The sequence below is a fragment of the Leptodactylus fuscus genome, chromosome 1, assembly GCF_031893055.1.
Source record: "Leptodactylus fuscus isolate aLepFus1 chromosome 1, aLepFus1.hap2, whole genome shotgun sequence".
Lineage (NCBI taxonomy): Eukaryota > Metazoa > Chordata > Amphibia > Anura > Leptodactylidae > Leptodactylus > Leptodactylus fuscus.
In genome coordinates this window covers 252,440,357-252,467,756 of record NC_134265.1, presented here as the reverse complement: position 1 = coordinate 252,467,756, position 27,400 = coordinate 252,440,357, and the positions used below count along the sequence as shown (strand labels likewise).

Here is a 27,400-nt window from a genome sequence, read left to right as displayed (position 1 = left end):
TAAACAGATGCATCTTTATTGGACATGGGTAAATAATATTCCAATAACAGGTATCGTTACACAGTTGTCTTTTTAATATGTGGTGTAAAACACAATGTCAACAAAATTTTATGAAATAAAGGAACTAGGTGAAAGGTGTGTTGTATGGATTTTGTGTCATTCATTGACCCTAAGGCTTCACAGTAAATGATAGAAAAATAATTTGTGCTCTATTTTAGAACTATTCGGCCATTATTTTATTTAGGACATGTAAAGGGGTACTCCAAGTCTTTTTTAACACCCTAGGGAAGTCTAAAATAACAAACACTATATACCGGTTTGGGAATCCAGTAGAGAGTCTTTGTTTGGATCACCAGTCTTTCTAACCTTTGGTCTGCTCAGGAACACATCAGCCAGTCAATGGTTGAGCGGTGACGTTCTGATCAAATGGATGGTCAGCCCTAACCCGCTCATGTGCAGCAGAAGGGAAACCTAAACTGGGGCTCGAACAGAGAATGGACAGGTGAATATACATTATAGTGTTTGTTATTTGAAGCCTCCCTAATGGTTAGAAAAAAAGACTTGGAACACCTATTTAATGTACTGTATTTACATGGAGCTTGACATTGTGATGATTCATCAGGACTGGGCCCTAATGTATTACTAGGAATGCTCGATCTATATGCACATATGTAACCTTTGGTGCTAGTGATACTGAAGACTAACTATCCTGGGAATAGATGGAAAGTAATAAAAGGGAGGAGAAATCTGCAGCTGTCTAGACAGACGTTATGTGTTTGGTTGTATTATATAAACATTCCTAGTGTGTATATAACATTACATAAGAATCAGTATACACCAACCATAACCTGTAACATTAGATCTCCCAGTCTTATAATAGAAAGTATTTCTTGTAATCTTGCAGATAAAGGATATTAGGGATTTCTTCACTGGATGATGGCCAGGATTAGGCTCTTCAAAGAGTCAACACTGTACGGATACTAGAAAGCAAATACATTGGTTACAGACCATATCAAACTGTCCATTATTATTATAATTATTTTTACCTCTTAATTATCACCACATGACCACTGGCAAAACTATAGGAGGTGCAGAAGCCCGGGGGCGCCCACAGGTCATACTTTCTACACTATGGTTGATTAAACTTCTTTGCCCTTCTTTCTGAATTCTTTTGATAGTTGGTAGTGTAAATGTTAAAATGTATTATACATAGAAAGTAGAGAATTAACCCTTTTAATGGCAAAAGTAGCAGTTGAGCAGCAGTATATAGTCAAGGAGGGCTTTTTTGGGGGTAAGCTGTGGCACAAGATGTGCACAATTATTGTGTGAAGGTCACACACAATGGATGGGAACAATGGGAAGGTTGTATGTATGTTGTGACCAAATCATCATGGTGGTTTGGGCCCAGATAGGCAAGTAAAGAAAAAAAACACAATTACCCGGAGGAGCCCAGATTTAGTTGATTGGGCCGAATGCTGTACTTTGTATGGCATTCGGCCAATCAACACTGGTCAATGCATTCCTATGGGAAAAAGTCATCTCCCGCATATCGCAAGCTGACAGGGATCCTGACCAGATTGAGCCCCAAAGAGCTGTGTGAGTAACATTCCCACCTAAATAAAGGTAATCCCTAGCTAACCCTGCCTGTACATCTATCACTGTCTCACAGTCACATAGTTCACAGTCTCATATTACCCGAATCTGAAATCGACCATTCGTATAAAGTGGAGGTCACCTGATTTAGCCAGCCAATTACTTTTCCGATTTTTTTTCGATGCCTCCATTGTCATAGTTCCTGTCCCACCTCCCCTGCACAGTTATTGGTGCAAAAAAAGCACCAGGGAAGGTGGGAGGGGATACAAATTTTTAGTGCGTTTGCCTCATGGTATTCGATTGGAATCGAATACCTCGAACAGCCTGATATTCAATCCAATATCTATTCAATCGAACACCGTTAGCTCAACTCTATTGATAACATGACACAAATGTGGATAGCTCACAGATATAGCCAATGAGAAGAATATTACCTTTACATCATATGCCCTTCTAAATGGTTGGACACTAAAAAGTTTTGCAGGGGGTGGGAGGCAACTCTATATTCAGATATATATACTGTAGTGCATACCTGTCTCCTTTACGCAGAAGGTCAAACCCCTCATTGATCTTCTCGAATGGTAGTCTGTGGGTTATCAGTCCCTCAAACTCAAATTTCTTATTCAAATAATCACACACAATTTTTGGTACATCATCTTTAGCTTTCCAACCTGTCCCAAAAAACAAGATTATTATATTATTGTTATGTAGAATATTGGTACTATTGAATTTGCTTTTACTTTGTCTTAACCATCGAATAGATGCTATGGTGAATATACTGTATATTGGGAGATTCAGGTTCAGCTGATGATCACACAATGGGAATATCAGGTAGCTGAAGATGCAAATTCAGACCAAAAAACAACATGACGGATGGATACTAAAGACAGCTACCTGTGGAAAACTTGATCTGACATTTTGAATTTTTTGGTCATTTTGTAGAAATATGATTTTTTATAATCTAACATAGTGAAGGGCAATTCTTCTGTATAATGCATTACCTCCAAAAAAAGCTCCGGTCAGGACTCGCCCGGTTAGAATTGCCAATGGATCAAATGTAATGGTAGCAGATGAAGGAGCTAAACCGACAATCACAGTTTTTCCACAACCAAAGTGACTGGATAATAGAGCAGATGTCTAATGGAAAAGCACAAAAAAATATAGTTTTCACATTGAGAAATATGACTACTATGGTTACAGTGCAGTTCATACTGTTATGGGACCCAAATTTTCAAAGAAAGATGGACAACATTTAAAGGGGCTTGACAGGACTCAATATTGATTGCTATTCAAGTGAATAGGAGCTCAGCTGCAATAGCACAGTACAACCACTGCACAGTGTACAGAGCCATCTGCTTCTGATTCCATACACTGTGCTGAAAACAACTGACTGGTGCGGTTGGTGACTGTTGGACACCCACCAGTCTGATGTAAATGACCTATCCTAAGGATAGGCCATCAGTATTGAGTTTTGGACGATCCCATTAACATTTTCTAATAATCTAATTAAAGTATTCAAATGTTTTTGTCCACATACCATGACCCCAGTGTTTCCAATGACCTCAAAGGCATAGTCCACTCCGTCATCAGTCATCTCTGCCAGCACTTCATGGATAGGACGGTCATAATCTTTGGGGTTGATACATTCTGTAGCACCAAACTCTTTGGCTTTTGCAAATTTGTCGCTGTTTAAATCAACTGCAATAATCCTGGAAGCACCAGCTACTTTACATCCAATAATCACTGACAATCCAACTCCCCCAAGACCAAATACCGCGCAGGTAGAGCCGGGTTTAACCTGTAGTAAGTAAAACATTTAATAATTGATAGTCTAGAAATTTCTGCAACAAATTAACTATCTGTGAATATAGCTAAATACAGCTCAAGATGTCATCGATGATTTTTTAAAAACTTATGACAATGTTTAAATACTAATTTTTTGGGAGCTACTGTTTCTTGCACAGATGGCTAGCTGGTATAAGGATTCTTACAGGCAAGGCTTCCTGGGATGAGATTGTCTCCAGAAGGAATAAGATTTCATGGTCACAGTCACCCTGCCTGCTGGTAGTTATCATGTAAGTCAATGTCCAACCCATGATGGGATCTTGAAACATAACTGTCTCTTCATTTTGAAGGAGTCTCTGGCTTGGCTAAAACCCTTATCATAACGAAACCATATTTCAACTCTTTAATGGTAAGGCATAGATTTACAGGGTACTTTACAAGATGTTTCTAAACTCAAACGTGCAAAATATCTACAAGATATCAAGACCTTACTAGAAGGCCCAACACTGGTTGTTAGCTCACTTACCAAGAGCTATCTACCAAAAAGGGATTGAATGAAAGAGCAACTATTTTACCTAATTTGGTAACACAGGAGCATAGTAAAGGGAAGGGGGACTACTGGGGCATGTTTTCCAGGCATAGGTGGAATTGGGGGATCCAAACTCTGTCTCAGCAGCTTCGAAGCAAGAGGTACATGGAAGCTGGTTTAAATGACTGCTTGAGGCTGTAAGTGGGCCCATAGTCATCCAAAGGTTTGCTGTACAATGATCTCTGTACTTGTTTCTTGGATTTGTTGCTTTTTCATGTTACTATAGAAACTTATAATTAAATAGATTGTAGGAGCAAAGAAGTAAAGATGCCTCAGTAGCAAACGCTGAAGTTATCTGGATAAATCATCATGGTGGACTGGGTCAGAAGGAGACAAAAAGAAAATATCTACCATCTGAGAAGTCATCGTCTGTGAGTCACTGGGTTTATAAAGGAGCTGTCACGTCTATTGATATGTCTGGCATAGTGATCCTTTGTATTACAAAGTTTCTGTATAGCCAAAGTACACATACAAATTGTTGGTAAGTGTGCCTGACTGGGTAGCTATGATATCATAAGCTTAAAGTCCTGTCCGACAATTTAAAACAGCAACTGATGCAGCAGTCACCTAGCTTGACAAATGTACCATACATGAGAACTGGCTTCCAGCAACAACCCTTCTCCTCCAGCTGCATCTTGCTATAATCGGGGGTAGCGATTGTCAGATGGACATGCCAAACTGAGTCTTGGCCTAGTTAAAGTATACCATAGTAGTAAAGCACAACTAGCTTTTACCTTAGCAGTATTCACAGCAGAGCCATATCCGGTAGAGAATCCACAGCCAATGAGACAGACCTTTTCCAGTGGGGCATCCGGGTGTATCTTGGCAACAGCAATTTCATCAACCACTGTGTACTCAGTAAATGTGCTGGTTGTGATAAAGTTGTAAACAGGTTTCCCTTTGCAAGTAAATCTGCTAGTGTTGTCCAATAGTACGCCTTTATATTTTCCAAGGCTGTTTAAGAAATGGAAGGAAATTACTGGAAACTATTAACTTCTATAATGTGTTTATCACTATTACATGACTTTCTAGTAAATTTAATCTAGAGTAGGTATGACATGGTTGGTTAGAGAATTATGCACATTGGGGCCTGTAGTTTAAAGGGGCTCTATCATTGGGAAAACTAATTTTTAACTAAACATATACTTGCATAGCCTTTAGTAAGGCTATTCCACACATACCTTTTGTATGTAAATCCTCCCAGACGTTTTTGAGTGAGCCCGCTTTTATTCATATGCTAATTAGCCTCCAGCGTGCACTCCGGATGTCTCAGTGAGCACTGTCTTCTGTGTGTGTGAGAGCAGGGAGGCTGCTGCTGATGATGACTAATCAGCCTTCCCTGCTCCTACACACAGCAGAAAGAGTGCTCACTGAGACTTCCAGTGCTTGTTGCTGGATAATTAGCATATGAATAAAAGTGGGCTCATTCAAAAACATCTGGGAGGGTTTACATACAATAGGTATGTGTGGAATAGCCTTTCTAAAGGCTATGCAAGTATATGTTTAGTTAAAAATTAGTTTTCCCAATGATAGAGCCCTTTTAATAAACTCTTAAAGGGGTTTTCCCATCTCACTATTCCAGCTTTGCTTGCAGTCTCCTCTTCTCACTTCTTGTATTTCTCCCCCCCCCCTTGCTGAACAGACCTGAGAAGGATCACAATACTTCTGAAGATCAGATAACATGCAGATGCTTGTAGAGAAGGATTCAGTTTTATCTGTGTGTTTACATAGAGTGAGATAACAGACTCAGCTTTATCAGCAAACTGCAATTATCTGTACTGATTGTCCTGCTGGCACTGAGTCAGTGATGTCACTTGTCCTATCTCACAGGACCGTGGTTATAATAATGCAGTGTAAACAATGGGAGGAATAAGTTCACATAGCAGGCAAACATAGCAGCATTTCTAAAGCAATATATTTAGGAAAAGTCTTCAGTTTACATAAGCTGCCAGTATAGATAGGATCCTTGAGATAGGAATATCCCTTTAGGCTAAGGCCCCATGGGCTGTAATCGCAGCGCTAAAGCGCTGCGGAAAGAACCGCTGCTTGATCGCATTGTGGTTCTTTCCGCAGCGCCTTTAAGAGAAAGTTCACAGAGTTTTCCTCTGTGGACTTTCTCTTAACATTATATCTACGGGAAAGCCGCCGGCGTTTCCGTAGATATAATTGACATGCTGTGATTTGCAAAGTTGCAATGGCTTTGCACATCGCAGCGTGTCTGCGCTGCGATTTCTTCAGCAAAGTGGGCATGGGATTCGCATGAATCCCATCCCCTTTGCTTGCACTGTAAAACGCTGCGATTTTTTGCGGCTTTTACATCCCGTGGGACCCCGGCCTTAAGGGGATTTCACACACAGCATTTCCATGTTAAAGGGAGGAGTATTCAAGAGGAATTTTAAATAGGAGTCCCTCCCCTTAAGAAAAAGTAAGTTGGCTTGCTATTAAAGTACTCTAGCTAAATACTTACTCATTTTTGTAGCAAAGGTTACTGTCTGGATGTATACATGATCTGCATTTTCCACACTGAGGCATAAACAATGGGATGACTTTGTCTCCTATAAGAAAAGGAATACAAGAATGAATATATTGTTAATTTATATTGCTTAGTATAGAACAATATTTTTGCACATACAAAGTAAATCATATACAGTATTTAAAAAATGTAAACGAAACTACCATGTTAAATAAGTTGCTTTAGCGCTAAGTGAGCTGAGCAGACTAATACATAGTTCTATAGGAGAAGACTGAATAGAACTTGTCATTCGTTCATTGAAATCCCTGGTCAGTTTGGGCTTAGGAGTCAAATGGGTGGTCCTACTCAATGATGAACAGACATCCCTGTGTAAGCATGTATATGTATATAACAAAAGCTGTCAGTCATAAAAGGTCATCAAAGCGACTCAGGATTTATTTTATAGTCTGTAACCATAAAGACAGATTTATATAGGCGCTGTAGACTATAGACAGTGGGATGTATTTTATCCATAAAAATATTTTTTTAATTTTAGATGACATTTTATCACCTCTGTCCTTTTTCAGAACTTTCTTTTACAATTCTATACTTTTCCCCTTTATAGTTACAATGCTGTAAATGACAAGCCTTACCAGGTTGTAGATTTGTCACTCCTTCACCAACACTTTCTACAATGCCAGCTCCTTCATGCCCCAGTATTATAGGGAATTTTACATCTAATGATCCACTTATAACATGATCATCTGATCGGCAAACTCCAGTCGCCACAATCTGCAGGAATACACAAGATGTGACATTATATTCTTGAAAATTCTGACACCAGTCAAGTTAAATATCACAAACATTACATTACTACATTCTCTGCAATATTTTATAAGAACATAAATGTTTATTACCTTGAGGAATTTGCAGCATGCTGTGAAAATTATCTGTTCATGAAAGTTGTTCACATGGAATCTGCTGTTAGTTCTGAACAGACTTTATTATAACTGATTTACTAATATAGCCCAGTTGCTAACTCAGACTCACAGCATCATAGATCCCTAAGATGTTGTATGTTTGGGTCAGCAACCATGAACCATGTTTGGTAACCATAAACTATGTTTGGGTCAGCAACCATTAGCAGCTTCTCTGATGTGTGTCTGCATACTCATTTGGAGACCATTCTCCTAAACTACTGTTACATGACACTTTCTTTTCTTCTTTGGTTCTTCTTGCATGGCAATCCGGGTCTGATGAAGATCTAATATAGACCGAAAAACGTTTCATTCTATTTTATTGGATTGCATATTTCCGTGGTAAAGCTCACATTTTTTTGCACAACTAAAGAATTCTGGTTGATTTTGAGTGTCTGATATATTTTTCTCCATAAGTCTGGGGTGAAACCTTATCAAGTGCACCAACCAAGTTATTAGGAGTGCCGTTGCTTTTTTTTCAAACAGCAACCATGAAGTCAGGCTGGGACATTCATCAGTAATACAGGCACAAAACTGTGCCCATAATATGCTTGCCTGAAATTGGCTAAAGCAACATATAATATTGTTGCTACTGTTGCCATTAAAAATTCTTCTTTTAGGGAACAAAGCCTCTTGTAATGGTAAGACCATGTGGTCCAGTGCTATTTCTACCCCCTTCCCGACATGCGCCGTAATAGTACGGCGCATGTCGGGTCTGTAACTATGGCGACCGCCCGGGAGCCGGGCGGCCGCCATAGCCGCTGGGTGTCTACTGCTTTAAGCAGTAGACAACCGGCTCTAATGCCTCCGATCGGTCCCCGGACCGATCGGAGGCATTAACCCCTCCGGCGCCGCGGTCAAAGGCGCCGGAGGCGCCATTTTCCCGGCGGCGCATGGGCGCCGCCATTTTGGCCGGGATCGCCGGCTCCTGGAGCATGCTCCAGGGCTGACGTCCCGTTGCCATGACAGCCGGGAGCGTTGTACATGCTCCCAGGCTTGTCTGCAAATCCGCTCTTTTGCAGGCTGGTCTATGCAGCCTGCAAAAGAAAGGATGCTTTTTTGCAATGCATTGCAATGCATTAGCATTGTAATGCATTGCATTAGTGATCAGACCCCCTGGGGTTCAACACCCCTAGGGGGTCTAATAAATGCAAAAAATAAAATAAAATAAATAAAAAGTTAAAAAAATATAAAAAAATATAAAAAGAATTAAAAGTTCAAACCACCCCCCTTTCCCTAGAACACATATAAAAGTAGTTAAAAACTGTGAAACATATACATGTTAGGTATCCCGCGTCCGAAATCGCCCGCTCTACAAATCTATAAAAATATTTTTCCTGTTCAGTAAACGCCGTAGCGGGAAAAATAGTCAAAAGTGCCAAACCGCCGTTTTTTCACTGTTTTGATTCTGATAAAAATTTGAATAAAAAGTGATCAAAGCAATAACATTTCCCGAAAATGGTAGAACTAAAAAGTACACCCGACCCCGCAAAAAAAGACGCCCTATGCATCCCCGTACACTTACGTATAAAAAAGTTACGGCAGTTTTGGAATTTTTTTTAGGGGTCAAAATGTAAATAAAACCATATAAATTTCGTATCCCTGGAACCGTACCGAAACACAGAATATAGGGGACATGTCATTTTGGCTGCACAGTGAACGCCGTAAAACCAAAGCCCGTAATAAAGTCGCAGAAATGCATTTTTTCTTCAAATCCACCCCATTCTGAATATTTTTCCTGCTTCCCAGTACATTATATAGAATAATTAATGGTGGCATCATGAAGAAAAAATTGTCCTGCAAAAATTAAGACCTCATATGGCTCTGGGAGCGGAGAAATAAAAAAGTTATGGGGTTTAGAAGGAGGGGAGTCAAAAACAAAAAACGAAAATCAAAAAATGCCATCGGCGGGAAGGGGCTACTGTACACCACAGTGACTGTAGAATTCATTTGAATGGGGCTGTCCTGCAGTATGACCATGCGACCAATGGACATGAGGTCATTGGCCTCAGAGCAAGAAGTGGAGCTAAATATCATATTCCTGGGAAACCTCTTTAAACCACCCTTTATGTTAAGCTGGTTGTTGTGCTCCACAGTTTCTGTACATACAGTAAGGACAATAAAATTTAGCAGTGAACCGTCAGGTGGACTATTAGCAGTGAAATGGAATATTCTACATTACTTGTATTGCATCTATATCTGCATCTCTCTCTCTCATCTCTGACTCATCTATCATCCACTATAATGTGGCACAGCTACAGTACTAGATACAACTTGTGAATAATCATGAGTGTAGAAATAAGCAACCATCTTTCTAACTGTAAACTTAGAACATACAGGTACTTTTGGATGATATGTCAGAACCACTGCACATTCCTAGTAGATCTGTAAGGTCTGTTATAACTAAATCTAAATTTTATAACAAAATAGTTTTCAAGTATAAACCTCACCTTTATGCGAACTTCATGAGCTTTTGGTGGAGCAACCTCAATCTCTTCAATAGTGAGTGGTTGTTTAGGGCCCCAGCATATGGCTGCCTTACATTTGATTACCTGAAAGTGAAATAATAAATATTAATATCTTCAGCTGCAAAAGTAAAAACATAGCCTTCAACCTATTTCCATATTTAGATTTGTCAACCCATTTTTATATCATACTTTAATTTCTTTGCAAGCTCTTCCATACATATACGGTGATTTCAGCACTTTAAACAGAGGACAACTGGCTGATTATTGGCATTTTCTCTTCAGATGCCTTAGTAAAATGTGATTGAGTCATCCAAAAAGTGGAAGTGCGTGGGTTTCCCTGTTAAGGACGATCACTGGGAGGGAAGTCCCTAGGGGAGTCAATCTGTTATCAAGGCTCCAAGCTCTAATTCTAACAGTCCCAGGAAGTCACCCTCCTATGAGTCCATGCATTCTAGATTCTGCCATGAAAAGGGCTGCCTGCAGGTCCTGAAGCCACAGTGAATAGATTTACAAGAAGTAGACTGTCTGGTTTTTAGTCTGTAAGTGGTATCTATAGGGTATCTATATTCTAGTGGTATCTATAGGGAATCTATATTCTAGTGGTATCTATAGGGAATCTATATTCTAGTGGTATCTATAGGGTATCTATATTCTAGTGGTATCTATAGGGTATCTATCTAGTGGTATCTATAGGGTATCTATATTCTAGTGCATCTGAGGGTCCCATCTGAGGTCTATATTTTATGCGGCTCTTGTCGGAAGTCTTCAGTTATTTGGGCATTTTGGGTTCTGGTGTCTGTATTTATTTTGCCTTCTGTTTCTATTCTGGGGTTCATATTTATTTTGGGGTCTTTATGTCACTTTAGTTTTTGATGAGTTTATATTTACTCCATGGTCTAGTCTGAGGTGTTTATTCTAGAGTCAGGTCTTGGTGTGTATTTCGGGGTGCAGTTTGTATCTCTGATCTGTACTTATTATGTCTGTATTTACTGAATGGTCTGGACTGGGGTCTATACTGGTTTTTGGAATTTGTATTTTGGCCTATAAAAAAATAAAAATACTGGAATATCCCTTTAACCATTTCAATCAGATTTTGCATAGCTGCTGTGACTATGTCATAATTTCCCTTTTTTGGGATTAATAAAATTGTATCATATTTAGTCTTAAGATATGATATTGCAGACCTCAAGTTTGGAATTCAGTTTAGAGAATGGACACCATAGTCATGTTATTTTAATAAACAAACCCAATTAAAGGAAACCTCCAGACAAAATGGATACATTGTGTTATTTCTTGGGCAGGAACTATAGGCCGATGAGAAGTGCCAAAGGGGTGGTATATGACACGGGAATTCTTTCTTTGGAGTTCTGTGAATCCATGTGTCACATGATTGCGGCTGTGTCTGAACTCTGTCCTAAAATAAGCACATGTACTTTCCTCTACTTTTAGACCATATTTTTAGGCAAGCTAGAAAAGTTTGTTTGGCCAATGATCAACCATATAAGAAGGCCTTAAGCGTACATTCACAAAATGTGTCTAGTTGTGGAAAATCCCAAACTCCTTGGATAATCACTGCAGTTCCCTGTCGTCCTCAACAGCGGCACAATGTGGGGTATTTCTGCCCCTGTGTGCTGGTAGGACAGGCGGATATTTAATTAGCCAATCAAATGCGTGGCAGGCCCTATAAGAGGGCACAAGAACCTCCCCTCTGCGTGTTTTTTTCTGTCCTGTGTGGACAGAGGACAGGTGGGAGGACTTGTGTCCTCTTAGAGAAGCTCAGCAGGATCACTCACCTCCTGAGCGGTTGTTTTTTTCTTGTCACCTTCTGTGCCCTGCGGGGAGAAGGTGCTCCTTGTGACTTACCTGACATTTTGGTGAGAGTCCGGGGACTCCGCATGCTGCCTCTGGTGGCCGCGCGGACTGCCGGCGGGTGGAACCACACTGTTGTGTATCCTGTTCCCCGCCGGCCGCTGTAAGCACGCACTTCCGGTTTCGCCGGAAGTATCATAGCGCCATGGCAACGGCCTGGCGCTGGCGGCCGCTCACTCAGGGAAGATTCAGGCCTTATTAAAGGCCGGAAAAGACGGGGAGAGGTGGGGGTAAGTGCCCGTGTTAAGGGCCTCTTGGTGGGGGGGAATGTATATCTTTGCAGACCCCTGATTACAGGGTTAGTTGTCTGGGCAGGTTGCCTCACCTGCTTTGATTGTGGCTCCGCCCACTTCCAGCCGTCCAGAATTAAGAGGCTGGCTGGCCTGGTGTCAGAGACCTTCCTGCAGTATCTGCTGAAGGCGTGCGATTGTGGTGTTCATTGATCTTGAACTCTTTTCCAGTTTGCAAACTTTATTGGGATCCGTCACCTCGCTGTCCGGTCTACAGGACCTGGTAAGATTTACCCTTTTTTTAAAAAGCTGGTATGATGTCATGGTGACAGTGTTGCATGGTCTATTATCTCTCTCTGTAGGATATGTCATCCTCTACTACCCCTCCTGGGGATGGTAGGAAGAAAACCTCTTCCAAGAGGAAACATCTTTCCTGCTTCGATTGCGACACACCGCTCCCTGATGGTAGGTAGCGGCTTGAAAGGTTGTGCCCTGCGGGGTACTACTGGTCCTATAACTTGCCTATTTTCAGGCTATGAGTGGGCCCGTTGTCGCGGGTGCAGAGGTCCTCCACCTGTGGAGCCCTCTCCCAGAGATATGATGGCATGGGTTAAGGAGATGGTGAGTTTGGGCATCGCTTGGGTAAATAGTTTTTCCCTTGCTTGTACTCTCCTTTTTGTTTTGCAGGATGATTCCCTCAAAGGGATCCATTGCACCTTGTCTCAGCTCACCAGGAGACCATGCTCTGAGCTCCGTTCCTCGTCTCCCCCCCCCCCTTGTAACACCTGCGGGTGGCAGAGGATGATTCCTCCGAGGACGACTCAGTTATTCCAGCAGAACTGCGTTCCATTATGAACAAACAGGCAGGCTGCTGAAGTCCATCCGGTCTACAGTGGGCCGAGATGTTGACGGGGAAGCCTCCACGTCTGCCTCTGGGGGACATATTGCCTTCCATGCGGACGCCACGCTGACCGACCTTATGGCGCAGCAGTGGAAACAGCCAGAGAAAGGACATTCGCTTTCCAGGATCTTCAAGAGTTTGTTTCCTGTTAACACTACCCAGTGGGATTCCTGGGGGCCTCCCCCGAAGGTGGATTTGGCCGTAGCAAAGCTGTCCCGCAGAACCCTGGTGCCCTTGGAAGATGGTTCAAATCTTCAGGACCCTCTGGATCGTAGGGTGGACTCCGTTCTGAAGAAGGTCTACTCAGCTTCCTCCGTGCAAGCCTCTGTGGCCATAGCCTCCTCTATGGTTGGTGACTTTTTGCGCAACCGCTTAGCCGCCTTGGAGCGGGATATAGACTTGGGCGTAGACAGAGATGAGATTCTGGCCTCTATGAAAAGAGTTCATAGGGCTGCAGATTATTTGGCGGAATCCTCCTGCCATCAATTAAAAATCTCCGCCAAATCTATGGCGTTGTCTACTGCGGCCCGTAGACCCCTTTGGCTAAAGCCTTGGCGGACAGATTTTGCGTCTAAAGCAGCACTCTGTGCTCTCCCCTTTGAGCCGGGAAGGGTGTCTGGCCAAAGCTTAGACGCCATTATGGAGGGATTAGCTGAAGGTAGGGGAAGGTCCCTACCTCAAGCATCCAGGGGCAGACGTGCTCCCTCTAGAGGCAGAGGTTCTTCCTCTAATTATAGACGCCCTTCCCAACAACGGCGTTTTAGATATCGCCCTAGGGGAGCTGGTCGTGGCGCTTCCAAGGAGGACACCAAGAGGAAGCCTGAGTTTTGACGTGGGGCAGCTCCCTGTGGCCCCCCTTCCTGTGGGAGGACGTCTTTCCTCCTTTTCCAGAGCATGGTTCACCCATATCCAAGACCCATGGGTGTTGAAGATCATACAACACGGGTATCACATCGACTTTCATCTTCCACCTCCAGATCGGTTCGTTTCCACCCAAACTCTTCCACCTTCTCAGCAGGCCAGTCTAGAAGCCTTGGTTGCCGAATATGTTACCAAGGGCGCCCTGGAGAAGGTACCAGCCTCAGACCTCGGTCTGGGAGTCTACTCCCCCGTCTTTCTGGTCCCCAAGTTCACCGGGGGCTGGAGGATGATAATAGATCTGAGGTACCTCAATCGGTTTATCAGGAAGAGGTCATTTCGAATGGAAACCGTGGATTCCGTGGCTGTGTTTCTTCAGCCAGGAGAGGTGATGGTTACCCTCGATTTGAAGGACGCCTATCTACATGTCCCCATTGCTCATTTCCACAGGAAGTTCCTCAGGATTGCCGTCGCTATGGCCGGCCACAGGGAGCACTATCAATTCACAGCTCTGCCATTCGGCATCACATCCGCCCCACTGGTATTCACCAAGGTGATTTCTCCGGTCGCCGCGGCCCTCAGACTTCAGGGTCTTTTCATCGTCCCTTATCTAGACGACTGGCTACTGAAAGCTCAGTCTCCTGCTGCTCTCCTCCAGCAGCTCAACCTTGCCATCAACTTCCTACAGGAGTTAGGATTATCAATTGGGAGAAGTCCGAAATCGTTCCATCCACCTGAAGAAAATTCCTCGGATTTATAGTGGATTCAGAAGCGATGCAGATCTTCCTCTCCAGTCCAAGGAAGGAAAGAATCCAAGCCAGTGCACGATTCCTATTGCGCACTCGGCAGGTAACCATCCGGACCGCCATGAGAGTCCTGGGCCTGATGTCATCCTCGGCCAGGGCGGTGCCTTGGGCTTTATGGCATTTGCGTCCCCTGCAGATGGAAGTGTTGAGAACCTGGAACAGGTCTCCACGGGGATTGCACAAGAAGATCTGCCTTTCTCCCGCTACCCGTCTTTCCCTCAGATGGTGGATACACCTGAAAGACGGAAGGTCCACGGTCCTGACAGTGTGGACCCTGTTGACAACAGATGCATCCCAGTGGGGATGGGGAGCCCATTGTCAAGACAAAACTGTACAAGGACGATGGAGATGTCCGGAGCTGGGGTCATCCAATCTCAAGGAACTCAGAGCAGTGTACCTGGCCCTAGTACACTTTGCCCCAGAATTGAAAGGCAAGTCTGTCAAAAACCGATCAGACAATATGACGGTGGTAGTCTATATAAACAAACAAGGGGGCACCAGGTCACCAACCTTGCTGAGAGAGACGAATCTCATATTTGCCTAGGCAGAGAAGAATCTGGTCCAGTTATCCGCTGTTCACATAAAGGGCTCCCTGAACATAGTAGCGGATCAGCTGAGTCAGGGTATTACCGTATCAGGAGAATGGTCTCTCAATCCAGACGTATTTCAACAGATCGTCCAGAGATGGGGTCTCCCGGAGGTCGATCTTATGGCTACCCGACTCAACGCCAAGGTGGGGACCTTCTGCTCTCTGTACCAGGAGGACAATCCCTTGGCGGTGGATGCCCTGTCCATCCCATGGAGGTTCAGGCTGTTTTACATATTCCCTCCAATTCCAATCATACCGAAGGTATTGATAAAAATAAGACAGGACCAAGCCTCGGGAATAGCCATAATCCCGTTCTGGCCAAAAAGGGCTTGGTTTGCTCAGCTCATACAAATGAGTCAGGGCATATATTGGAGGCTTCCCCCACTCCCAGACCTGGTAACCCAAGGAGAGCTGAGATGCCAGGATCTGAGGAGACTCAACCTGACAGCCTGGAGGTTGACCAGTCCCTATTGAGAAATAGAGGACTGTCACAAGCCGTCTTGAAGACCCTATCCAGCGCCAGAGCAGATTCGACTAACAGGAACTACCGTCGAATAGGTAACATCTTTAATGCCTGGTGTCTGCAGCATCAAGTGGACTCCACCGATCCCCCTACGGAGGCGATCCTGGACTTCCTTCAAGACGGACTAGACAGAGGTCTTGCTGCGGCCACACTCAAGGTACACGTAGCGGCCCTGTCCGCCTATCTGGGGAGGCGTTTGTCTCAGGATCCTTTAGTGAGCACCTTTATTAAAGGGGCAACTAGGCTGAGACCGGTGGTAAACACCCCTGTCCACCAATGGGACCTTATTCCGGTCCTGAACGCCCTATGTGGCCAGCCATTTGAACCTCTGGAAGAGGTCTCCCTCAAGTCGCTAACCGGCAAAATGGCGCTGCTATTGGCAGTCACACCTGCCAAACGCGTTAGTGAACTACAAGCTTTGTCCGCTGAGGAGCCATATACCACCTTTTTCTCTGACCATGTACAGCTTAGGTTCCTCCCTGGGTTTCGTCCCAAGGTGCCATCTGCTGTAAACAGGAACCAACTGATTTCCCTTCCAGTATTTTTTCCGTTCCCTTCTTCTGCTGAAGAAGAAAGATGGCACAAGCTGGATGTGGTTAGATGCCTGCAGATCTACTTGCAGCGCACTTGCCCCTTTAGGTGGACTGAAAACCTGTTGGTCAGCTACACGGGGAAAAACAAGGGCGCCAAAGCCGCCAAAGCTACAATATCCCGGTGGGTTACCGAGACTATTAGAGTCGCCTATACCGCCCAAGGGCTGTCGGCTCCATCTTTCCTTCATGCCCATTCAACCAGGGCAGTGTCCACTTCACGGGCAGAAAGAAGTGCTTTGTCTGTGGACCAAATATATGCAGCTGCCTCTTGGGCATCTGAATCCACCTTCATTCGGCATTACCGCCTGAAGGACCAAGTGGCAGATTCCACTGCCTTTGCCCAGACCAGTTTAAGTTCGGTCATGGGTTTGTCCCACCCATCTTGGGGACCTGCTTGCTATATCCCCACATTGTGCCGCTGTTGAGGACGACAGGGAACGAGTGATTATGAAGATAATCTTGTTTCCCTTAGTCCTAACAGCGGCACAAGATTTCCCACCCTGGGAATCATATCTTATGTATAAAACTGTATATAAATGTAATGGAGGTACTTTTGTATTTACACGCAGAGGGGAGGTTCTTGTGCCCTCTTATAGGGCCTGCCACGCATTTGATTGGCTAATTAAATATCCGCCTGTCCTACCAGCACACAGGGGCAGAAATACCCCACATTGTGCCGCTGTTAGGACTAAGGGAAACAAGATTATCTTCATAATCACTCGTTATCCACTGCAGAATAACATGATATATTCCAGCTTGAACCCCCAAAACCAAGTGTGCATTATCTAATTCACTGCAAATCCTGTGTGGACATAGTCATAGGCAGCAAACATATGCATCGAGTGAAAAGAAACACCTAGCTTCAATACTTGGAAAATTATGAATAAATGTATATGAACTGTGTTGTAAAATATGCCTATCGACTATTACAAATACAGACATGACATGCAGCCTAGGAGAGATGAATCCCTAGTGGCCCCTGAGACAAGTGGGTCCTCAGCTTTCCCTTGCATATCACAGTGCATTCATTGGACTTCATGCACATAATAATTGTACAGCATCTCAGGCAGTTTATGCGTCACTATAATATACTGGTTCTATATAAGTAAGTTTCTTGTTTATTTTATACATTACTAGCAGTACCCGCGACCCTGACCACCTGCGCGACCCACCTGCAGCGCCGCGCAGGCTTGTTCCTTTGCCTTGTGTCCGCAGCAGGCCCTTCCTACACCTGGGGGCCCATGGACCCCCGGGCCCCACCCTGTGGCCCGCTGGATCTCTTTTCTTCCTCTCCCTCCTGGCGCCCGCCACCCCCCTTTCTCCCTACCCGCTCCCCCATGTGCTCACTCCTTCCTCCTACCCTGTGCCTCTTTGCCCCCCAGGCGCTGCCCCAGAGTACGGGCGCTTGTTCAGGACGCTCCGGACCTCTGAAAGACGCCATGTTCTTGTGGACGGCCACATAGAGAAGCAGCACCCAACCAGGTGAGCTGCTGAAGGGGCTGGGATGACGTCATCCCAGGTCCTACAGCGTCCCAGGTCCTGCAGCGAATTCAACAGTGAAAAGCACCGGTCACGGGAGTGAATTGCGGTGGTGTACGGGAATTCCATGTAGCCTATCGTTCAATCCGGGACCCAAGGTATGTATGTGCGCAATTTCAGACCAATCCGTTCACCCGTGTAAGTGTGATTGAGGAACAAACATCCAAACACACATACTTTTTATAATATAAGTAGGATAGACACACTGGTTGGCTTAGATGACATATAGGTGCAGATCAACCAGTATCCTTCCTTCCTGGGTCCCATTTTCTCGATCACTCTGCAGTTGCCCCAGGGGTCAATCATGTTTCATCTTGCTGCTGCCTGAAACTTGCTACTGTGTGAACACGAATCCCTCGTTTTTGGAGAAATGATGGAACCTCAATCAAGGCAAAAGCCAGACAGACTACTGACAGGACCCCCAGGACAAAAACAGTCAGAAGCAAGGGCTAGGCAGCACCACTGATACTAATGATATGTGACTTTCTCATGTAGAATCTTAATACCACACCTTTTGTTGCCTTATCTTGCTATCATAGGGAGAGTACAGGACTAAAGATGAAAGAATTGATGGCAAAAGAATATGTTCTGTCTTGTGATATATGTTGGATTAAAGCATTCCATACACCAACCTCCTTCCACATCTACTCCAGAGAGAATAGCAGTAATGGTTAAGTGTCAAAGGTTTTCTTATGGAATTCTGAACAAGAGAAATATTTGGCCAAGGTTTGCAACACAAATGCACAGCCCCCTCAGTTTAGCAATCCCATTTCATAATACCACCAAGTTATTTCATGTTTCATAATAATGCATCAAATGATCCTGACTTCTTGGGGAAAGTTCTGTTTAGTTTTACATTTCCACTTGATACATTCAGCTCAGAAATGTTCAAATAACTAAACTAACAAGACAGACTGATATAACGGAACAGAAACGTCCATTATTTGAGCAGCTTGTAAACATTTGGGACCACTTAGTAATGGCTCCTATACACTTCACATATATTATTGTCATATTACAGTATGCCTTAAGCTTGATGGCAGATACTAAATCTAGACTGCCCTTATTTTATTACTATTTTATCTTAGGATAGACGTGTGTTTATCCCTGGCATGCTTATATTCACTTACTTTAGATTTCACAACCACATCTGCTGGAAGTTTGTTCCAAGCCTCAAATATTACTTCAGTGAAATAATATTTCCAGACATTGCTTCTGATTTTCTGGCCAGCTTATTTCAGATTATTTTTCTTATTTATTTATTTAAAATTAAAAACAATTACCTCCTTTAACAAATTTAAAGGGTTTGATCATGCCCCCCTTCCTCAAGACTATACAGCTTAAAGAGGACCTTTCACCACTTTTGGGCACATGCAGTGTTATATACTGCTGGAAAGCTGACAGTGCTCTGATTTCAGCGCACTGTCGGCTTTCCCGATCTGTGCCCGGTGTAAAGAGCCTACGGTGCCGGTACCGTAGTGCTCTATGGTCAGAAGGGCGTTTCTGACCATTAGCCAGGAACGTCCTTCTGCCTCGCGGCGCCAATCGCGTTGTGCTGTGGAGCTGGGAGGAACGCCCCCTCCCTCTGCTCACACAGCTCGTCCATAGACGAGTATTATCAGGAGCGGGAGGGGGGAGTTCCTCCCCGCTCCACAGTACAGCGTGATTGGCGCCGCGAGGCAGAAGGACGTCTCTGGCTAATGGTCAGAAACGCCCTTCTGACCATTGAGCACTACGGTACCGGCACCGTAGGCTCTTTACACCGGGCACAGATCGGGAAAGCCGACAGTGCGCTGAATTCAGCGCACTGTCAGATTTCCAGCAGTATATAACACTGCATGTGCCCAAAAGTGGTGAAAGGTCCTCTTTAAAGGGGTTGTCCCATCACAAGGATCCTATCTCTACTGCTTGTTAATGTGGATGTAAGACTTTTCCTAAATACACTGCTTCAGCAAAACTGCTTTGTTTGTCCACTATGTTACTTTATTCAATTCATTGTTGACACAGTCCTTGACTTATTTGCTCATGAGTCAAGTGACGTATCTGCTGCTCTGAGGGGGGAGGGGCTAAGTGCACGGGAGTGAGCCTGTGTATCTAGCTATTCCTGTGTCTACAGCAAGTGACCTAGCTTCCTGTTAGCAGATAGGGGAGAGGAGCTGCTTTCATTTCTGAACTGTCTTCTGTTCTCCCAATTATCAGGCTAGCTAATTCATTTGTGTTCATTATGGCAGAGACAGTCAGTCTCTGTATGTAACACAGAATGGAGTTGCTGCTGCCTGTACTTCATAGTCCAATATGGGTGGGCGGAGCTACACATGAATTTTGGGAAGGAGCTAAACGGCAGGTTGCATGGGAAACCCCGCCCACCAAATGATGCAAGAAACCAGGAAGAAAGAAGATTTTACAGCAGTGAAGACTGCTGAGTATGTGACGTGGGAATACCCCTTTAAGTTCTTTATGGATAAGGATCCACGTTGCAGAAACGCAGCATTGTTCCTACTGTGGAATCCCATTCACATGTTGTTGTAAAATATAAACTGCGGAAAACCTGTGTTTTAAAAAAAAAACATGCATATTCTAAAAACGCAGCATATAAATGTTACCTGTGTTTTTCCTATAGATTTAATAAGGGAAGAAAAACCACAGAGAAAAAAAGAAGCAAAAATGCAATGAAAAACACTGTGGAATAAAAGTGATCCGTTTTTTTCAGCATTTTTGATCCTGTAGCATTTTTTAGCTGTGTTCCGCAAAATGGGACCTTAGCTTTAAAGAGACTCTTCACTACCTCCACCTACTCACGCTCTTTTCTTTCTTTAATAAGTGCAGCTCCACTGATTCCAGCAGTGTGAATTTTTTTCTGTAGGCCTTAGCCCCCTTGCACACGACCGTATGAATGGTCAGTGCGCTATATTCGTTTTTCCGGATAGCACACTGGCCCATTCATTTCTCAGGGCCCGTACACATGACTGTGAATTAAATGGTCACGTGTGCAGGCCGACATTCCGTGCTGCAAAATATGGGGCAGGTCCTATTCCTGCCAGAATTTGCAGCCCTGCTTCCGCAGCCCCTCTTCACTGAATAAAAGGGGCCTTGGAAGCATGGCTGGTGCACGGGCGGCATACAGATGACATCCGTGTATTGCCCGCACGCCGGCTGTGCCCTTCATTCACGGCCACTGGTTAGCACATGGTTTAGTGCAACCAGCTTTACCTTCCCCGAGAAATCAGCATTGCTAGTTATTGTTCCTGATAAGCTAACTACACTCCTTGTCAAGTAGATGGAATGAGTCAGGAGCAGACACCTCCTTGCCTACTTCTGCCTGACACCACCCACTTGACACTAGAGAGTTGTTAGCCTATCAGCCATTAAAACTAACTTCACTAATTGTTGTAACTGTAACTTGCACGGGACTGCTGCCTCTCACTCCATGTAAGGGTGTATTCACACAGAGGAAAATGGCTGCTGAATTTGGAGTGGAATCCACGTCAGATTCAGCGCTGAAAAAAAAGCCTCCCATAAACTTCAATGGGTTCCTTTTTCGCAGAAAATCTGACGCATATTCTACACCAAATTCAGCGCCATTTTCCTCCGTGTGAATACACCCTTGAGCAGACATTTCTGTCTTCTGCTACATTTTTACATACATATTTTAATTTAATGCATATTAAAATGGCAGATATAAAAGCACAGTGTGAAGGAGGCTTAAGGTGACCTTAACATTCACTAGAATGGTTGCCAGCACTGGCATATCACCACGCCTCTTTTGGATTTTCTCTGCACATTGTCACTGCTGCATGTCAGGCCATTAACTCGAATAGTTTCCAGTTAGTACTGGAGCTGCACATTGAGAATCTCAAAGTATCCATGAACCCTTGGTTCTAGGAATTGTGTCTTGCATATTTGTAATAGCTGTAAAATGTAATCCCTTTAGGGGTTGCATCCTGCAAACTAAATGCATATTCTATTCACAAAACAACACTGACAGAACAAGTAGCGGACAACTCTAGTGTCCCCCATCGATTTTAACCCTCTACTAACATGGGAGTGTTTGAATTAATGCACTTCTCATATTTGCATTAAGACATTGTTCACATTCTTCCAGTGCTGATAGCTTTACTGCCCGTAGTTGGAAACTGAAAGTGAGTCATGAAGCATATACTTATATGAAAGTCACTACCATCAGGGGGTTATTTATTTTCCTCTGAGCTTTCTGCTTAGGTGCTTTTTAGCTGACCTCATGTAAGGCAGAGCTGTGATCTGTGACTACAGCTGAGCTACAGTGGCCTATAGGGAGCCTGGGCTAGTCTGACATCCTCCTCCTCATAGGTTCATGCTGTTTCTTCTCTCCCACTGCAGCTCTGGCTTCTCAGGGGTTAGGGTCTCACTAGAAAGTCAGTCCATGGAATAACAGTAATAGCAGAATATTATATAGTACAGCAGACTAACCACTATTGAAAATTTTATAAGCATTAGGACAGTACTGCATACAATATATTGCCAGGAGAGGGACTATTATAGGGCTAGAGACTTATTTTATGCACTGCCATAATGTCACACACAGCCTTACATTGCCATGTTACATTTTGTTTATTAATGCTCCCGCCACCTGCCTGGTACTATCAGTGTCATGTAATGTTATCATGAAGGATCTGTTGTTTAAGACCTTATAATCCACGAATAAACATTTCTGACTGCTTTCATTCTGCAGCCATATAGTATTCAGCAATTATTAACCCCAAATATTAACAGCCTAGAAACATTAGATTGTTGAAAGACAGAGCAAAATAGAATAATAATGTCCTTGGGCAGGTTTGTACCAGCAAAACCAGTCACATGTCAGAGTGACTTTTCTCTGTATTCTGCTATGCATTTATATTTTGTAAGAACTGGCCGTGCATAAAACATATTTTCTTAGAATTCAGATTGTCTTATCTGATAATATACTGAACTTTGAATCCATAGACATTGCGTAAGTCATTATATACAATAATGGTAAATCAAGGGGCCATATGGTTATGTGTTATGTGTTACCCTGTTACTAAATAGCTGCAGTTAGTAGTGAGAGGAGTAAATAGGAAACAGTAAGTGGAAGTGAACTCTCCAGTTGTCTTACTTGTCCAGCTGTGCTCATGGTGAGTCCTTCTGAGGTGTAGTGGGATATGCAGCTGCTTTCTCCTGGTGTGCACAGTGCAGAGTACTGCCAGATCGGGGGTTAAATATCCTGCTGTACTACCAGCCCATAACCCTCCCAGCCCTCTCCCCTCTAGCCTCCTCCTCTTTCATATTGCTATAATACAGTCAATGTCATAAATATAAATATAACTTTCATTGTTTCTAAGGTATACTATAGCTCTTATGCCCTGATTACTTTACTGTGGTTTTACTTATAATATTCTGAGAATTTATATATACTACATGTTATAGAGCAAGGATATCACACGTTCTGGTGTGCAGTGTTCTTACTCTGTGTGATGGTTTCTGCAGTGAAATATTTGTGCAACAGAGAATCCAGAAATTATGATACTAATATCCAAGGAGGACGTATACCAGAATACATCAAAACTTGTCCAAATAGGGGAACATTTTAAAACATAACTTTTAATAGAGCAAAGGTAAAATCTAATAAATACATAAATGGTATGTATGATCTTGAAAACCTTGAATGTAGTCAAAAAGCAGATTAATATGCAATCAAATATACCGTCATACTGAGTAGTAGTGATGATAGCATGAGTAGCAATGATCAGCAGTGCAGGGTGGGTCCAGGGGATAGACAAAGTCTAAGTACTATATCCTCAATACCTAACCTTATAGCTGTGGCCCTAGGGGGGACATGTGATCCCGGCTGGAAGCTGAATCTGTGACAAGATAGCCCCTAGGTCAGTGATGGCGAAACTATGGCACGCGTGCCAGAGAGGGCATGCAGAGACCTCTATGCTGGCACGCGTGAAGTCGCCCGGATCGCTCAGTAACGGGGAATCCGATCCAGCTGAAAGCTGTCAGTGTAGGCCGTGCGATATGCACGGCCTACATTGACTATACAAAGTGCGACCTCTGCACCAGCGCGGACGTGATGATGTAAGTCATCAGCACCCGCAGTGAATAGGAGAGAGAGGATGCCCGGCGGCCCTTCAGGTAAGTATATTTGTGTATGTGTACTGTCTGGGGAGGGGGCTACTTTGAACCTTTCCTTGCTGTTTGGGGAGGGGGAACTACTGTGGAATATTTCACGCTGTGTGGGGAGGGGGCTACTGTGGAATATTTCCTGCTGTGTGGGGAAGGGGCTACTGTGGACCATTTTGTGCTGTTTGGACAGGGGGAACTACTGTGGACCATTTCATGCTGTGTGGGGAGGGGGCTACTGAGGACCATTTCATGCTGTGTGGGGAGGGGGCTACTGTGGAATATTTCATACTGTGTGGGGAAGGGGCTATTGTAGAACATTTCATGCTGTGTGGGGAGGGGGCTACTGTGGACCATTTCATGCTGTGTGGGGAGGGGGCTACTGTGGACCATTTCATCCTGTGTGGGGAGGGGGCTACTCTGGACCATTTCATGCTGTGTGGGGAGGTAGCTATTGTGGACCACTTCATGCTGTGTGGGGAGGGGGCTACTGTGGATCATTTCATGCTGTGTGGGGAGGGGGCTACTGTGGAGTATACAGGTATAATCCTTTGGGGGGGCCACTGCGGGACAGATTGTACCGTGTGGGGGCCACTGCAGGGCAGATTGTACGGTGTATGTGGGGGCCACTGCAGGGAAGATTGTACTGTCTGCGGGGGCCATTGCGGGGCAGATTGTATGGTGTGTGTGTGGGCCACTACGGGGCAGATTGTACTGTCTGTGGGGGCCACTGCGGGGAAGATTGTAGTGTGTGTGTGTGGGCCACTGTGGGGCAGATTGTACTGTGTGGGGGGGCCACTGCGGGGCAGATTGTACGGTGTGTGTGGGGGCCACTGTGGGGCAGATTGTAGTGTGTGTGTGGGCCACTGCGGGGCAGATTGTACTGTGTGGGGGGCCACTGCGGGGCAGATTGTACTGTGTACAAACCTTTCAGTACAAGCTCTGTAGAGCCCCATTCACACGACTGTAATTTGTGGGTCCGCAATTGTGGATCCAAAGAGTTTTAAGGTTAAATTGGTGTGTTGGCACTCCATGATAATTTATTGGGTTTTGGGTTACAGTTTGGGCACTCGGTCTCAAAAAGGTTCACCATCACTGCCCTAGGTGATCCTACCGAGAACAACAGTGGTTCATCAAAGAGAATCCAATAAATAATCACAAGTTCTAGGTCCTAATCCCCAAATGCATCTTTCACCTACGATACATAATTTCATCAAGGAATACAAGACCAAAAATCAGGGGAATGACTATTGCAATTAACAACACACACATACAAAAAGGTCCTTAAGCCCAATATAATCGAGGACCAGCAATTGTATGCACTCGCCAGTCATAGAGCCAAAAACATAAATGATGGGCAACTATCCTAGTACAAAACAAATACATATAGGCAAGGATAGGGAAAAGCAGGGCATTCCATGGTCATAAAGTAGTCCATTATAGTGAAGTGTTGTTAATTACAATAGTAATATAGTAGCTGCTTATAAGACTATTAGATAAGACTTATTACTATAACTATAAATGTGATAAGAAACTGTGATTCCTGACTTCCCTTTTTGAGCCTCCATGCCAGTGATGTTATTTTGACTACACTGTATGATGGTGTAGTCGGTTGCATATTGATCATATTTACTACGAAGTTTTCAAGGGCATGTATTTGTTAGATTTTTCCTTTGTGCTATTAAAAAGGACGGAGCATTATCATGGGGGAAGATATATTTAGGAACTTGCTATATGTTCAAAAACACCTTCTACAGTTGACATCCCATTATTGTAAAATGAATGCTTACATGGAGCAATAAACTGTATTCAATCGCACATAAATGTCGGAATAATGTATATATATATATATATATATATATATATATATATATATACAATATATGACTGTGAATATGTCTTGCCTAGTTTATAATGTGTATACAGTTAGCTGTCCATGGACTATGTACCAGTTATATAACCTTGGAACCCTGGGAGTAAGTAAAGTATATACCATAAAAAATAGAGGGGCTAGTTACAGAGACACATTTATTACTAGTGTCACAAGAACTATAACATACATTTTGTGCAACAAACAATGTTTACTGTACCAGTATTCTGCACCAAAGATAGCCCATAATAAATTAGGCATATTTGGCAGTTTCTGTGGCACATTGTGGATGAAATATTGGAGACAGTGGCTGGTATGTGTATTGGGAATGATTATAAGGGCACTGACAAGTATATGTGTATGACTGCATGTCAGTGGCGTAACTACCGTGGTAGCAGTGGTAGCGGCTGGCACAGGGCCCGGAACATTAGAGGGCCTGGCGACAGCCGCTACCGCTGCAGTTTTATTTTTTAATGGGCCATTACGGGCCCTATTTACTTACCGATCCTGGCTGGGCCGGGATCGGTAAGTGACACTGCGGTCCCCACAAACACTATCATTATACTCGGGGGTCTTTGCAGACCCCCGAGTATAATGATCGGAGGCCCGGGAGAGGTAAGAAACATAAAAAACACTGTTACTTACCTCTCCACGATCCTGCCAGGCCTCCTTCCTAGTTACAAAAGAAGCATAGCACACGGGAGTCTAAATATCATCTAATCCAGAGTAACTGACTCTCATAAATCAGCCCAATCATAAAAGGCATATCTCAATTCAAAAAATAGCAAATAGAAACAAATAGGATTTTAAAAAAAACCAAACAAATTGAGATACTCAACATACACGTACTTTATAAAAATTCAATATATCTTTTATTAATGAAGCATTACATGTCTAAAAATACACATAACATATAACACACAGAAAACTATTATTCAAAACAGTACAAAAATGGGGCAACCCACTGAGGCAATAAACTGTGCTTATCAACCACCAGAACAGACATATACAGAGAAAGAGCAGCACTGGAAATATAGTGGTTTTTATATGTATATATATCTGTGAATGTCCCAAATCCTTTCCAAATCCTTCCAATCACATATTAAAGCATATCAAAAATAAAATGGGAAACAGGAGAAGGAAGGGGGACACAATCTCCACTGAAAGCCAGAGAAAATACCCTGTCCTAGAGAATGTATGCAATGATAACAGGGAGATAAACACAATACAATGCTGCTCAATGCAAGTAAATACTATATGAGAAACATTCTCCAACTAAAAGTCTGTCCAAAAAACAGTGTATCTAGGGGAGGAAATGACATCTCTTACCCATAGTAGGTGATGCACAGGAGCCCGCAGTATGGGTCTGACCCACCCGACGTACGTTTCGGCACGTATCACCGGCCTTCTTATATTATACTGTATTATATATTATATTATTTATACTTATATAATTGTAGTCACGACACATGTATCTCCAATATGGTCTAATAGGTTATCTGTGAATTCAGCTTTGCTCTACAATCACCACTATTCAGTTAAAGGGAAGTGAATAAGTTACATTGTTATCTAATTGAGCATTAAGGTCCCTCATGTGTCCATAGTCTATACTCTATAACAACAACACCTTACCAT

General features: G+C 43.6%; 1 protein-coding gene across 1 annotated transcript; it reads right to left on the bottom strand.

Moving 5' to 3' along the window:
• On the bottom strand, positions 1-22,964 carry LOC142217552 (alcohol dehydrogenase 1-like). Its single transcript, XM_075285842.1, has 9 exons — positions 22,886-22,964; positions 9,847-9,948; positions 7,073-7,211; positions 6,435-6,522; positions 4,702-4,921; positions 3,131-3,391; positions 2,595-2,730; positions 2,126-2,264; positions 1-980 (listed from the first exon to the last, which is right to left on the bottom strand). The coding sequence occupies exons 1-9, from the start codon at positions 22,901-22,903 to the stop codon at positions 956-958; spliced, it is 1,128 nt and encodes a 375-aa protein (XP_075141943.1). The 5' UTR covers positions 22,904-22,964; the 3' UTR covers positions 1-955.
• Between the last annotated feature and the right edge of the window lie 4,436 nt (positions 22,965-27,400).